The sequence below is a fragment of the Mustelus asterias genome, unplaced genomic scaffold (assembly GCF_964213995.1).
Source record: "Mustelus asterias unplaced genomic scaffold, sMusAst1.hap1.1 HAP1_SCAFFOLD_44, whole genome shotgun sequence".
Taxonomy (NCBI): Eukaryota; Metazoa; Chordata; class Chondrichthyes; order Carcharhiniformes; family Triakidae; genus Mustelus; species Mustelus asterias.
Window position 1 is genome coordinate 2,735,938 of NW_027590121.1, and position 13,202 is coordinate 2,749,139.

The 13,202-nt window shown below is 46.2% G+C and overlaps 1 protein-coding gene and 1 non-coding gene across 2 annotated transcripts; one reads left to right on the forward strand and one right to left on the reverse strand.

The window, feature by feature from the left end:
- Window positions 1-2,679: 2,679 nt before the first annotated feature.
- LOC144483001 (uncharacterized) lies at window positions 2,680-3,354 on the reverse strand. Its single transcript, XM_078201826.1, has one exon. The coding sequence runs from the start codon at window positions 3,352-3,354 to the stop codon at window positions 2,680-2,682; it is 675 nt and encodes a 224-aa protein (XP_078057952.1).
- A 1,650-nt stretch (window positions 3,355-5,004) lies between these two features.
- Window positions 5,005-5,077, forward strand: trnac-aca (transfer RNA cysteine (anticodon ACA)). The gene has a single exon. It is a non-coding gene; the product is annotated as a tRNA-Cys (tRNA).
- Window positions 5,078-13,202: the final 8,125 nt, after the last annotated feature.

Here is a 13,202-nt window from a genome sequence, read left to right on the forward strand (position 1 = left end):
AAACCGGGTGATCAGGTTTACATCAGAAACTTTGGGAGTAACCAAGGGTGGTTACCGGGAATAATTTTAAACCAAAGTGGTCCAGTATCTTGGGTGGTGAGACTGTAAAACGGAAGAGTTGTTCGCAGACACCAAGACCATATTCGCTTGCGGTGTGACCCCGAGTCAGGAACAGTTTCAGAGTCAGCAACCATTACTGAGAACATGGCAGAGGGTCATGCTGCTGTGGATGTTCACCAGGAAATGGGTCCAGCTTTGCCAGTTGACTCTGCTGTGGGAGTGGAAGAGGAATGTTCATGTACAGATTCTCAAACTACCTCTTCACCTCCCATTCCAGAAACACCATTACAAGATTTACCAGTGGTATTGTACAGGTCGCAATGCAACCACAAAGCTCCTGACAGACTTCCGTATTGTTAAAGACATTACTTTGTTGTATTTCTGTCCTGATGGGGGATTGAAATTTAAGGGGAGGAGAAGTGTTACAGAGTGTTCTTCACAACCTCTCTCCCTTCTGAGCACGTGCAGGCTTTGGGCGGGGTTTCAGTCTGCAAGTCCAGGCTGGTTCCAATGCTCCTGTTTCCTTTTGTTTGCCAATGATTTTTAAACTTTGTTATTTATTTATATAAAGAACATCCTGCTTTTAACAATGCATTTGACGACCTTATTTGTGACTGAAGTTCCCACAATTGTAAAGCAGGAGATTAGTTAAATGGACAGCCTGAATTGAGAGACAATTAAAGAATAAATGATTCATTAATACAGATGTTAGGCTGGAAATGTAAATTTGAACACAAAAGTTTATAACGTTTAGAATTATAAAGATATAAAGAATGGTTAAAATGCTGTGAGAATTATAAAATGTTCCCTTCTGAAGCCAACAGAATAGAAAAAACAGATAACAAGACTTGTTAGGATGGCCTGGTGGCACACTGGTTAGCTCTGCTGCCTCAGCGCCAGGGACCTGGGTTTGATTCCCGGCTTGGGTGACTCTGTGGAGTTTGCACGTTGTTCCCGTGTCTGCCTGGTTTTCTTCCGGGTGCTCTGGTTTCCTCCCACAGTCCGAAAGATGTGCTGGTTAGGTGCATTGACCATGCTAAATTCTCCCTCAGTGTACCCGAACAGATGCCAGAGTGCGGTGACTGGGGGATTTTCCCAGGAACTTCATTTATTAGTGTCACAAGTCGGCTTACATTAACACTGCATTGAAGTTACTCTGAAAACCAGCATGTCTTTCGGACTGTGGGAGGAAACCGGAGCACCCGAAGGAAACCCACACAGACACGGGGAGAATGTGCATACTGTGACCCAAGCCGGGAGTCGAACCCAGGTCCCTGGCGCTGTGAGGCAGCAGTGCAAACCACTGTGCCCTACAGAGAGGTGTTGGGAGCTGTTGATTTTACAAGTTATCCATGTTTTCGGAGCCATCACTTCATGTCCTGGTCTGAAAAGGATAGAGAGAAATCTGTTCATAAGATCTTGGAGCAGAATTAGGCCATTCGACCCATCGAATCATTCGATCATGGCTGATATGCTCCTCATCCCTAGTTCCTGCTTCTCCCCATAACATTTCATAAGTTCATACATTCAATTGTTAAAGCTGAGCTTTCTCCTTTTACTGTTAATCGATACTTTCCTTTTTTATCTTTCTGACTTGTTACATTTTTAATGGTTAATAAACTTCCTGAATTCACCATTTAAAGTATTCTTTCGAGCCACATGGTTAAGTCACTGGAACCTGGTGTGATTTACAGTTATGGAGTTATTGTAAACAAGAGAACCTCATAAGTCTTAGTTCAAATAAATCACCATTCTCACAAATGGAATGCTATCCTTTATTACGAGAGACATTGAACACAGAAGTAGATATTCTGCTTCAGTTATACAGGGCGTTACTGAAACTGCATCTTGAACACCGGGTGCAGCTTTGTCTCCAATTAAACAAAGGATCGTAGGATCCCTGCAGTACAGACAGAGGCCGTTCTGCCTATTGAGTCTGTACCAAACAGCATCCCACCCAGACCCTATTCCCAGAACCCCACACATTTACCCTGCTAATCCCCCCGACACAAGGGTCAATTTAGCATGGCCAATCCACCTAACCCGCACATCTTTGGACTGTGGGAGGAAACCGGAGCACCCGGATGAAACCCACACAGACATGGGGAGAACGTGCAAACTCCACACAGACAGTGACCCAGGCTGGAATTGAACCTGGGTCCCTGGTGTTATGATGCAGCAGTGCTAACCACTGTGCCACCGTGCTGCCCCATTTTATAAATACCATGGAAGCAGTTCAGAGGAGATTTACTAGATTGATTCCCAATCCAGTAGTGTGAAATGTTAACTCTGTTTCTCTCTCCAGAGATGCTGCCAGACCTGCTGCATTTTTCCAGTCCTTTCTGTATTTATTTCAGATCTACCTGTAGTGGGGAGAAAAACACTATTTACTATCCAGGATAAAATAAATGTCCTTCATCAGCTTTTGTGGATCATTTCAGTGGCAATGTGCTCTCCCAGGCTCAAAGAGCATTAGCCCACTGGAAGCAAAGTCGTGCGATCGGCCAGTCCAGCAGAAAGAATCTCTCCTACCCTTCCACTTCACCAACTATAAGAATAAACATGGTTCAGTCCTGGATGTGATTAATGGCAGGAATAACAGCAGAATCCAACCTGTCATCACTTGTGAACTTGCTGGTGTGCCCGCAGGCTGGATGACTGAGTGAATCCCTTCCCACACAGACAGCAAGTGAATGGTCTCTCCCCAGTGTGAACTCGCTGGTGTATCCGCAGGTGGGATGATGTTCTAAATCTCTTTGAGCAGTGAGAGCAGCTGAACGGTCTCTCCCCAGTGTGAGTGCGCTGGTGAATCATCAGTTCCCGAGAGCTTTTGAAATCACGCCCACAGTCAGAGCATTTAAACGGTCTCTCATTGGTGTGAGTGAGATTGTGGTTCTGCAGGCTGGATGACTGAGTGAATCCCTTCCCACACACAGAGCAGGTGAACGGTCTCTCCCCAGTGTGAACTCGCTGGTGTATCCGCAGGTGGGATGATGCTCTAAATTTCTTTGTGCAGTGAGAGCAGCTGAACGGTCTCTCCCCAGTGTGAATGCGCTGGTGGATAATCAGTTCCCGAGAGCTTTTGAAACCACTCCCACAGTCAGAGCATTTAAAGGGTCTCTCCTGGCTGTGAGTGACTTTGTGTTTTGACAGGTTAGATAACTGCGTAAATCCTTTCCCACACACAGAGCAGATGAATGGCCTCTCCCCGGTGTGACTGCGTCGATGAATTTCCAGTTTACAGGGGGCTCTGTATCTCTTCCCACAGTCCCCACATTTCCACGGTTTCTCCATGGTGCGGGTGTCCTTGTGACTCTCCAGGTTAAACAATCAGTTAAATCTCACACAGAACGTGGGTACAGTCTCTCCCCGCTGTGAATGCTGCGATGTATTTTCAGGCTGTGTAACTGGTTAAAGCTCTTTCCACACTCAGTGCACTGGAACACTCTCACTCGGGTGTATCTGTGCCTTGGTGCTTTTCCAGTCACATTGATATTAAAGGCCTGTTGACGCAGACAGAACAGAGAAACATTTCTCCTTCCAGATTCAAAGGCCGATAATATTCAGGTCCGATGAATTGAGTGAGGGTGTCAGATGCTGATGTGACGTTTGTTTCAATCCTCTGTCTGTCAATCCTCACCTTCTCATATCCTGTAAACGAGTTTGGAAAATTCATCAATGTCAGTGCAGGATAGAAATTCAGAACAGACTATTCTAGTTTCTATGGAACATTCTTTCCTCTCTCATTCCCGAAAAGCTGTAAATCTCCATTCCACACACTCTCCCTCCATTCTCACTCTGCTGTATCTAATATTCACCCTCCCAATTCTCCTGAAGGTGCTGATTGAGGCTGATTGACAGATCCATGCTCACTGCTTCCTCTCCTGGACACAGGGAGCTGAAAATCTCCCTGCAGGCTGCCAGACAGATATTTGTCTAAATTACTGGGCTAACAATGTGTGGAACATACCGACTGGATTCACTTCCTTTCCCTTCAGTTGCTGCAAGTTCCCAATTTCCCCCAGAATGAGAAAAGAAATGGAAAGGGGAGGAAAAGAAAGTGTTTCACTCACAGACGTTGGCCTCTTTTAAGGCTTTGCATTGGCCAGGAATACGAACCCAGGCCTCCCGCGGGGCAGGCGAGAATTCTACCACTGAACCACCAATACTCAAGGGAGAGAAAACTGCTCAGTTCTTTCAACCAGTGCTTTCACATGCAAAGAAATGTTGATGATTTGCAGCAGCAAATTCAGTGCTGCTACACACACACAACACTGTTGGAGACAGGAGGAAGATTGAATCTGCCCACTCCCCCATGCCCCGGGGCTGCGCATGTCCAAGGGAGAGAGGAAGCTGCGCATGTGCGGTGGAGTGCCCACCCCTGAGATGTTGACCAATGGGAACTCTGGAGGACCGGAAGGACTCTGGTCCTCCAGCCAATCAGAGCTCCCCCATATGGGCGGCACGGTAGCACAGTGGTTAGCACTGCTGCTTCACAGCTCCAGGGTCCTGGGTTCGATTCCCGGCTCGGGTCACTGTCTGTGTGGAGTTTGCACATTCTCCTCGTGTCTGCGTGGGTTTCCTCCGGGTGCTCCGGTTTCCTCCCACAGTCCAAAGATGTGCGGGTTAGGTTGATTGGCCAGGTTAAAAATTGCCCCTTAGAGTCCTGAGATGTGTAGGTTTGAGGGATTAGTGGGTAAAATGTGTGGGGGTAGGGCCTGGGTGGGATTGTGGTCGGTGCAGACTCGATGGGCCAAATGGCCTCCTTCTGCACTGTAGGGTTTCTATGATTCTATGATTGTCTGAATGCGGAAGTGGACAATGAGCTTGTTCAGCTGCTCATTCCTGCCCAGCAAAGCTGCTGCTGCTCTCTCTCTGAATGAAGATTGAGCTTCAGACACAGACTCAAACTTCCTCCTGGCTCTCCAACATCTGTGAGAGTGTGGGTCAGTGGCGCAATGGATAACGCGTCTGACTACAGATCAGAAGATTCCAGGTTCAACTCCTGGCTGGCTCGATGTCAATTTGAAAAATAGTTTGTGAGCTCCTTTTGACCTAAAAGAGGCCAACATCTGTGAGTAAAACACTTGCTTTGCTCCCCTTTTGCGTTTCTTTTGCATTCTGGGGGAAATTGGGGACTTGTTGAATTTTTAACTTCCAGGTCACCACTCGCTGTCTAAATAAAAATCCTCCTCACATTCTTCATGTATCTGTAACCAGGTAATACAGTGCATTACACACATCATTTATGGCCAAATGTAAAACTTTAACGTGGCTTTCAGCTTGAAGATTAATCATGGATCATTTGCACTTCCACAACCCTCTGAGGCAGCGGGTTCCAGGTAATGACCTTTCTGCACCAAAATAAAATTCTTCCCCACATCCTTCCCCTTCTCCCAATCCAGTTATCCGGTCCCGCATATGGCACAGATTTTAATTTCTAGCGTGTAGGCCGGTCGTTACACGTAGATTTTCAGATCTCTGTGTCCAATATAGAAAGTGGTCAGCATGGATCCGTTAATCAGCCTGAATCAGCACCTTCAATAGACTTGGGAGGTTGTATACTCAGGAGAGCAGAGTGAGAATTGAGGGAGAGTGTGTGGGATGGAGATTGACAGATTTTGGAGAATGAGAGAGGAAAGAATGTTCCATAGAAACTAGAATTGTCTGTTCTGAATTTCTATCCTGTACTGACAGTGATGTCTGTTGTAAATTCCTTTCACAGATATCAGGAGATGAGGATTTATAGACAGAAATTTCAAACTAAACATCACATCAAGATTTGACAGAGCCATTCGATTTATTGGGACCTGAATATCATCGACCTTTGAATCTAGAAAAGCAATGTTTGTCTGATCTGTTTGCTTAAGGAGATTTTAAACATCAGTGTGACTGGAACACACCTGAGTGAGAGTGTTCCAGTCCAGTGATAGTGGAAAGAGCTTTAACCGGTTACACAGGCTGAAACAACATTGCACCATTTACAGTGAAGAGAGACCGTACACGTGTTCTGTGTGGACAAGGATTCAACTGATCATCAAACCTGGAGAGTCACAAGGACACCCGCATCATGGAGAAACTGTGGAAATGTGACGATTGTGGACAAGGATTCATGTTGCCCTGTGATTTGGAAATTCATCAACGCAGTCACACTCGGGAGAGACCCTTCACTTGCTCAGTGTGTGGGAAGGGATACATTAAGTTCTCCCACCTGCTGAGTCACAATCTCACTCACACCAATGAGAGACCCTTTAAATGCTCTGACTGTGGGAGCGGATTCAAAAGCTCTGGAGAACTGGTGTCCCACCAGCGCATTCACAGTGAGGAGAGACTGTTCAGCTGCTCTCACTGCACAATGAAATTTAAATGGTCATCCACACTGCGGAGACATCAGCGAGTTCACACCGGGGAGAGACCGTTCAGCTGCTCCATGTGTGGGAAGGGATTCTCTCGGTCCTCCGAACTGCGGGCACACCAACGAATTCACACTGGGGAGAGACCATTCACCTGCAATGTATGTGGGAAGGGATTCTTTCGGTCATCCGCCCTGCTGACGCACAAAGTCACTCACACCAATGAGAGACCCTTTAAATGCTCTGACTGTGAGAGTTGCTTCAAAAGTTCTCGGGATCTGATGTCCCACCAGCGCATTCACACTGAGGACAGACCGTTCAGCTGCTCTCACTGCACAAAGAGATTTAGATCATCATCAAACCTGCGGAACCACCAGCGAGTTCACTCCGGGGAGAGACCATTCACTTGCTCTGACTGTGGGAAGGGATTCACGCAGTTATCCGCCCTGCTGACACACCAGCGAGTTCACACCGGAGAGAGGCCATTCACCTGCTCTGTGTGTGGGAAGGGATTCACTAATTTACCCAACCTGCTGAGTCACAAAGTCACTCACACCAGTGAGAGGCCCTTTAAATGCTCGGACTGTGGGAGTGAATTCAAAATTTCTGGGGAACTGGTGTCCCACCAGCGCATTCACACTGAGGACAGACCGTTCAGCTGCTCTCTCTGCACAAAGAGGTTTAAGAGGTCATCCACACTGCAGAGACACCAGCGAGTTCACACCAGGGAGAGACCGTTCATCTGCTCTGTGTGTGGGAAGGGATTCAGTCAGTCATTCACCCTGCTGACACACCAGCGTCTTCACACCGAGGAGAGACCATTTACCTGCACCGAGTGTGGGAAGGGATTCACTCAGTCATCCACCCTGCTGACTCACCAGCAAGTTCACAGCGGGGAGAGACCATTCACCTGCACCGAGTGTGGGGACAGATTCACTCGGTTATCCACCCTGCAGAGACACAAAGTCACTCACTCCCAGGAAAGACCCTTTAAATGCTCTGACTGTGGGAGTGGCTTCAAAATTGCTCAGCATCTGATGGACCACCAGCGCATTCACACTGGGGAGAGACCGTTCAGCTGCTCTCACTGCACAAAGAGGTTTGGAAGGGCATGCACACTGAGGAGACACCAGCGGGTTCACACTGGGAGAGACCATTCACCTGCTCTGTGTGTGCGGAAGGATTCACTCGATACCCCAGCTGCTGATGCACAATGTCCCTCACACCCAGGAGAGACCCTTTAACTGCTCTGACTGTGGGAATGGTTTCAAAAGCTCTCAGGAACTGATGATCCACCAGTCCATTCACAGCTGCTGTGTGTGGGAAGAAATTCACCAGTTCATCCCTCCTGCTGAGACACCAGCGAGTTCACAAGTGATGACAGGAGTTGGATTCTGCTGTTATTGCTGCTGTTAATCACATCCAGGACTGAACCATGTTCATTCTGACAGTTGGTGAAATGGGTGGGTCGGAGGGTTTCTTTCTGCTGGACTGGCCGGTCTCACGACTTTGCTTCCAGTGGGTTGATGCTCTTTGAGCCTGGGAGAGCACATTTCCACTGAAATGACCCACACAAACTGACGAAGAACATTTATTTTATCCTGGAGAGTAAATAATGTTTTTCCTAACGCTGCAGGTCGATCTACAGTATGTACATTTGTCTCTGTTCCATTGAGTCTACAGCACAGGGCCGGGCCAGTCGGCTCAATTGGTCTGTGTCAGTATTTATGCTCCACATGAGCCTCCACCCACCCCTCTTCATCTCCCCCCATCAGCATATCCTTCTATTCCTCTCTCCCTCATGTATGTATCGAGCTTCCCCTTCAATGTATTCATGCTGTTCACCTCAACCACTCGCTGTGGTGGTGAGTTCCACATTCTCACCACTCGCTGGGTAAAGAGGTTTCTCACTGAAATCCCTGTTGGATTATTGAACCCCTTCATAATCTTAAAGACTTCCATCAGGTCACCCTTCAGTCTTCTCTTTTCTAGAGAAAAGCAGCCCCAGCCTTTCCTGAGGGTTAAATGCTCTCAGTTCTGCGATTATTCTTGTGAATCTTTGTTGCTCCTTCTCCAGTGCCTCGATTTCCTTTTTCTAAATGGAGATCACAAATGTTGACAGTGCTCCCAGTGTAGCCGAACCCTGATTCTAAACAAGTTGAACATAACCTCCCTGCTGTTCAATTCTATTCCTCGAGAGTGGAACCCTATACATGGTCCCCACACTTTAGGAAAGATGTGAAGTTCTTAGAGAGGGTGCAGAGGAGATTTACGAGAATGACTCCAGGGATGAGGGACTTCAGTGAATTGGAGGGACTGGAGCAGCTGAAATTTCTCTTTTTAGATCAGACAGGCATTAGGATTGGGAATGGGGCCATTCAGCCCATTGAGTCCATGCTGGCTCTCTTTAGATCAAACTGTTGCCCTGTTCTCTCTCCGTGTCCCTGCGGATTGATTTCCCTGAAGTTCCCATCCAATCTCCTTTTGGAAACATTCCATTATCTCTGCTTCAGCCGCTCGTAGGAAGTGAGTCCCAGATATTTACCACTTCAAATGCAAACGAGGAGCAGAGAGCACAAAAGGAGGCCGTGTGACCCATTGTGCCCCTGCTGCCTCTTCAAACATTCTCAGCAACAAGGTCAAGGAAGACATGTTAAATTCGAACATGTGACTGGAGCTTTATTTTAAAAATTAATGTTGGATTCACCTACATGCTTGTGGAAGCTGCATTGCTGGCAGGAATTGTATAAACTAAGAATTTCTTCTATGAATTTGATCAGTTGGAGGACATTATATTCTGTCAAATCTGGCTCAAGAATAAGGTTGATTGCTCAGTTCAAGTAAGAAGGAAAGCTATTGGCTTGCAGCAAGTGTCTTTTCGAACTAGTATATCTTGTATTAACCTTATTCAGTTGTGGGACATGGGCGTCGTTGGCTGGCCAACATTTATTGCCCATCCCTAGATGCCCTTGTTCAGAGGGCAGTTGAGAGTCAACCACATTGTACGAACCAAATGTGTTCATTAAATATTACTGTAATTAGAACAAAGAAAGTTACAGCACAGGGACAGGCCCTTTGGCCCTCCAAGCCTGCACCGACCGCACTGCCGGATGAAATTAAAACCCCCTACCCTTCCAGGGACTATATGCCTCTATTCCCATCCTATTCATGTATTTGTCAAGACGCCCCTTAAAAGTCACTACTGTATCCGCTTCCACTACCTCTCCCGGCAACGAGTCCCAGGCACCCACTACTCTCTGTAAAAAATCTGCCTCATACTTCTCCTTTAAACGTTGCCCTTCGCACCTTAAACCTGTTCCCCCTAGTAATTGACTCTTCCACCCTGGGAAAAGGCTTCTGACTATCCACTCTGTCCATGCCCCTCATAATATTGTAGACTTCTATCAGGTCGCCGCTCAACCTCCGTTGTTCCAGTGAGAACAAACAAAGTTTCTCCAACCTCTCCTCATAGCTAATGCCCTCCATACCAGGCAACATCCTGGTAAATCTTTTCTGTACCCTCTCCAAAGCCTCCACATCCTTCTGATAGTGTGGCGACCAGAATTGAACACTCGATTCCAAGTGTGGCCTAACTAAGCTTCTATAACGCTGCAACATGACTTGCCAATTATTAAACTCAATGCCCCGGCCGATGAAGGCAAGCATGCCGTATGCCTTCTTGACTCCTTCTCCACCTGCATTGCAACTTTCAGTGACCTGTGTACTTGTACACCCAGATCCCTTTGTCTATCAATACTCTTAAGCATTCTGCCATTTACTGTATATTTCCTATCTGTATTAGACCTTCCAAAATGCATTACCTCACATTTGTCCGGATTAAACTCCATCTGCCATTTCTCCACCCAAGTCTCCAACTGATCTATATCCTGCTGTATCCTCTGATGGTCCTCATCGCTATCCCCAAATCCACCAACCTTTGTGTCGTCTGCAAACTTACTAATCAAACCAGTTACATTTTCCTCCAAATCATTTATATGTATTACAAACAGCAAAGGTCCCAGCACTGATCCCTGAGGAATGCCACTTGTCACAGCCCTCCATTCAGAAACGCACCACCCTCTGTCTTCTTTGACCGAGTCAGTTTTGTATCCACCTTGCCAGCTCAACTCTGATCCCATGCGACTTCTTCTGCACCAGTCTACCATGAGGGACCTTGTCAAAGGCCTGACTGAAGTCCATGTAGACAACATCCACTGCCCTACCCTCATCAATCATCTTCGTCACTTCCCCAAAAACTCGACCAAGTTCGTGAGACACGACCTCCCCTTCACAAAACCATGTTGCCTTTCACGAATACATCCACTTATTTCCAAGTGGGAATAAATCCTGTCTCGAAGAATCCTCTCCAATAATTTCCCTATCACTGATGTAAGGCTCACCGGCCTGTAATTACCTGGATTATTCTTGCTCCCCTTCTTAAACAAAGAAACAACATTGGCTATTCTCCAATCCTCTGGGACCTCCCCTGTCGCCAGTAAGGATAGAAAGATTTCTCTCAAGACCCCAGCAATTTCTTCACTTGCCTCCCTCAGTATTCTGGGGTATATCCCATCAGGCCCTCGGGACTTGTCTACCTTAATGTTTCTCAAGAACCCCAATACCTCCTCCTTTTTGATCTCAACATGACTCAAACTATCTACACATCCTTTCCCAGACTCATCATCCACCAAGTCCTTCTCTTTGGTGAATACTGACGCAAAGTACTCATTTATTACCTCACTCATTTCCTCTGGCTCCGCGCATAGATTCCCTCCCTTGTCCTTGAGTGGGCCAACCCTCACCCTGGCTACCCTCTTGCTCTTTATATATGTATAAAAAGCCTTGGGATTTTCCTTAATCCTGCTGGCCAATGCTTTTTCGTGACCCCTTTTAGCCCTCCTTACTCCTTGCTGAAGTTTCTTTCTACTTTCCTTGTATTCCACACTTGCTTTGTGTGTTCCCAGCCTCCTAGCTTTGACAAATGTTTCGTTTTTCTCTTTGACGAGGCTCACAATATCTCTCGTTATCCAAGGTTCCCAAAACTTGCCATACTTATCCTTCATCCTTACAGGAATGTGCCAGTCCTGAATCCCTATCAGCTTACACTTGAAAGCCTCCCACATGCCAGATGTTGATTTGCCCTCAAACATCTGCCCCATCTGGTAGCTATTTATTAGCTACCAGTCATTAACAGATGAGAAAGTCATGAGCCTTAATTGAGTTATAGTTAATCAATGAATAATGAATCAGTAGTTCTAATAAAAGATTGAGTTTAATTGCTGTGTATGTAAAGAATGTGCAATGAGGATAAATGTACTGGCGAGAGAGACCTTCAAGCTCTGATTAGCCTCAACATTTGAAACTGTGTGGATAAGGGATTGTATCGAATCAGATAAAGGGATAGTATGAACCACTTCTATTGTATTCCTGTCTAAGATAATGAGAGAAGGTGGTGTCAGTAACTGAGGATCCAGTTAAATAAATCTTGTGATCAAATTGACCAATTGTCATGATTCAACAGGCCCAACTCTGACGTGAGGTCATCGTCACTTTGTGGATAAAAGTAGAGGTTCTGAAGGTCTTCCTTGCGAGCCAAATACTGAAAACTCCCGAGGCTGAGTTCTAAGGAAATTACTGTCAGAGAAGGAGCCAGACTCCCGAGTTCCACAATAATTCCTGTGAAAGGAGCCAGAGAGGGTTACGCTTCTATGGACCAATCACCCACACAAAGTTGTAAAAGTCAATATCTTAAAGTTGTTCAGTAAAACTTTTTCATTCAATAAACTTCTTTTAAAATTTACTATCCAGAGAATTCTGCCTTTACCACAAAGAGGGCAGGGAACAGGCTACAGATGAATTAAAGAGAAACCATTTGGGTCTAGAACGTTGTGAACATCCTTTGACTCTGGTTGTCTTTGATCCTCAAGTCATTTTCTGTTTGTTTTTAACCAAGTTCTGTTTCATTAATAAACTTTCATCAGTAAAGGTGTTTGATTGTTCTGGACTTTTCCTGCTGAGATTGATGCACTTTCGGGAAAGCGGGTGAGAGGGGTTGGCAGGCTCTTTAACAGAAAGTGAGTCCCTCTAAGGTAATTGGCAAAGGGGCCAGAGGGGGAGATGAGATTTTATTTTATTTTTTGACACAGCGAGTTGTTCTGATCTGCCTGAAAACAGATTAAATAGAATCTTTCCAAAGGGTAAAGACTTGAAAGGGAAGAATTTGCAGGGCTGTGGGGACAGATCAGAGTGGTAGGATGAATCAGAGTCCTTTCAAAGGGATAGCAGGGGCACGATGGGCTGAATGGACTCCTCCTGCAGCCTGTCAATCTCAGCCTCCTGCTTTTGTGCAGGTTAAAAGGGACAGATTTCATTGCAGCCTTTTCCCTGTATCTGTATTTAAAGAGACAGGTTTCTCTTTAGCTCTGAGTGACTGATATAACAATTGGTTGGAGGCCCATTTCCCAGTCAGTCCTCCAGCACCTTCCTGTCTCTCTATTAGTGCGACGCCCAGGGCAGTTTCCCAACTGGGGCGCAGGCCTCATTATTCTCAGCTAAATCCAGCCCTCAGCTCCGTCACCTGGCTGTCATTGACTCGAGCAAGAGAGAGACAGAAAGGTGTCCCAGGCTCAAATGGGAAATCAAAACTCGGGGCTTTAAATGAACTGTTAGGATCTCTGTAACAATCAACAATTTAAAAAAAAGAATTCTAAACCCAGTGAGTAAATTAAAGAATCACACGACAAAACTTCAAGTTTCTGGCGTTTATTCCAACAAACTGGAAGCAACAAT

Excerpts from the sequence above, each read along its gene's own strand:
- LOC144483001 (XM_078201826.1), bottom strand. The coding sequence starts at position 3,354 with ATGGAGAAACCGTGGAAATGTGGGGACTGTGGGAAGAGATACAGAGCC.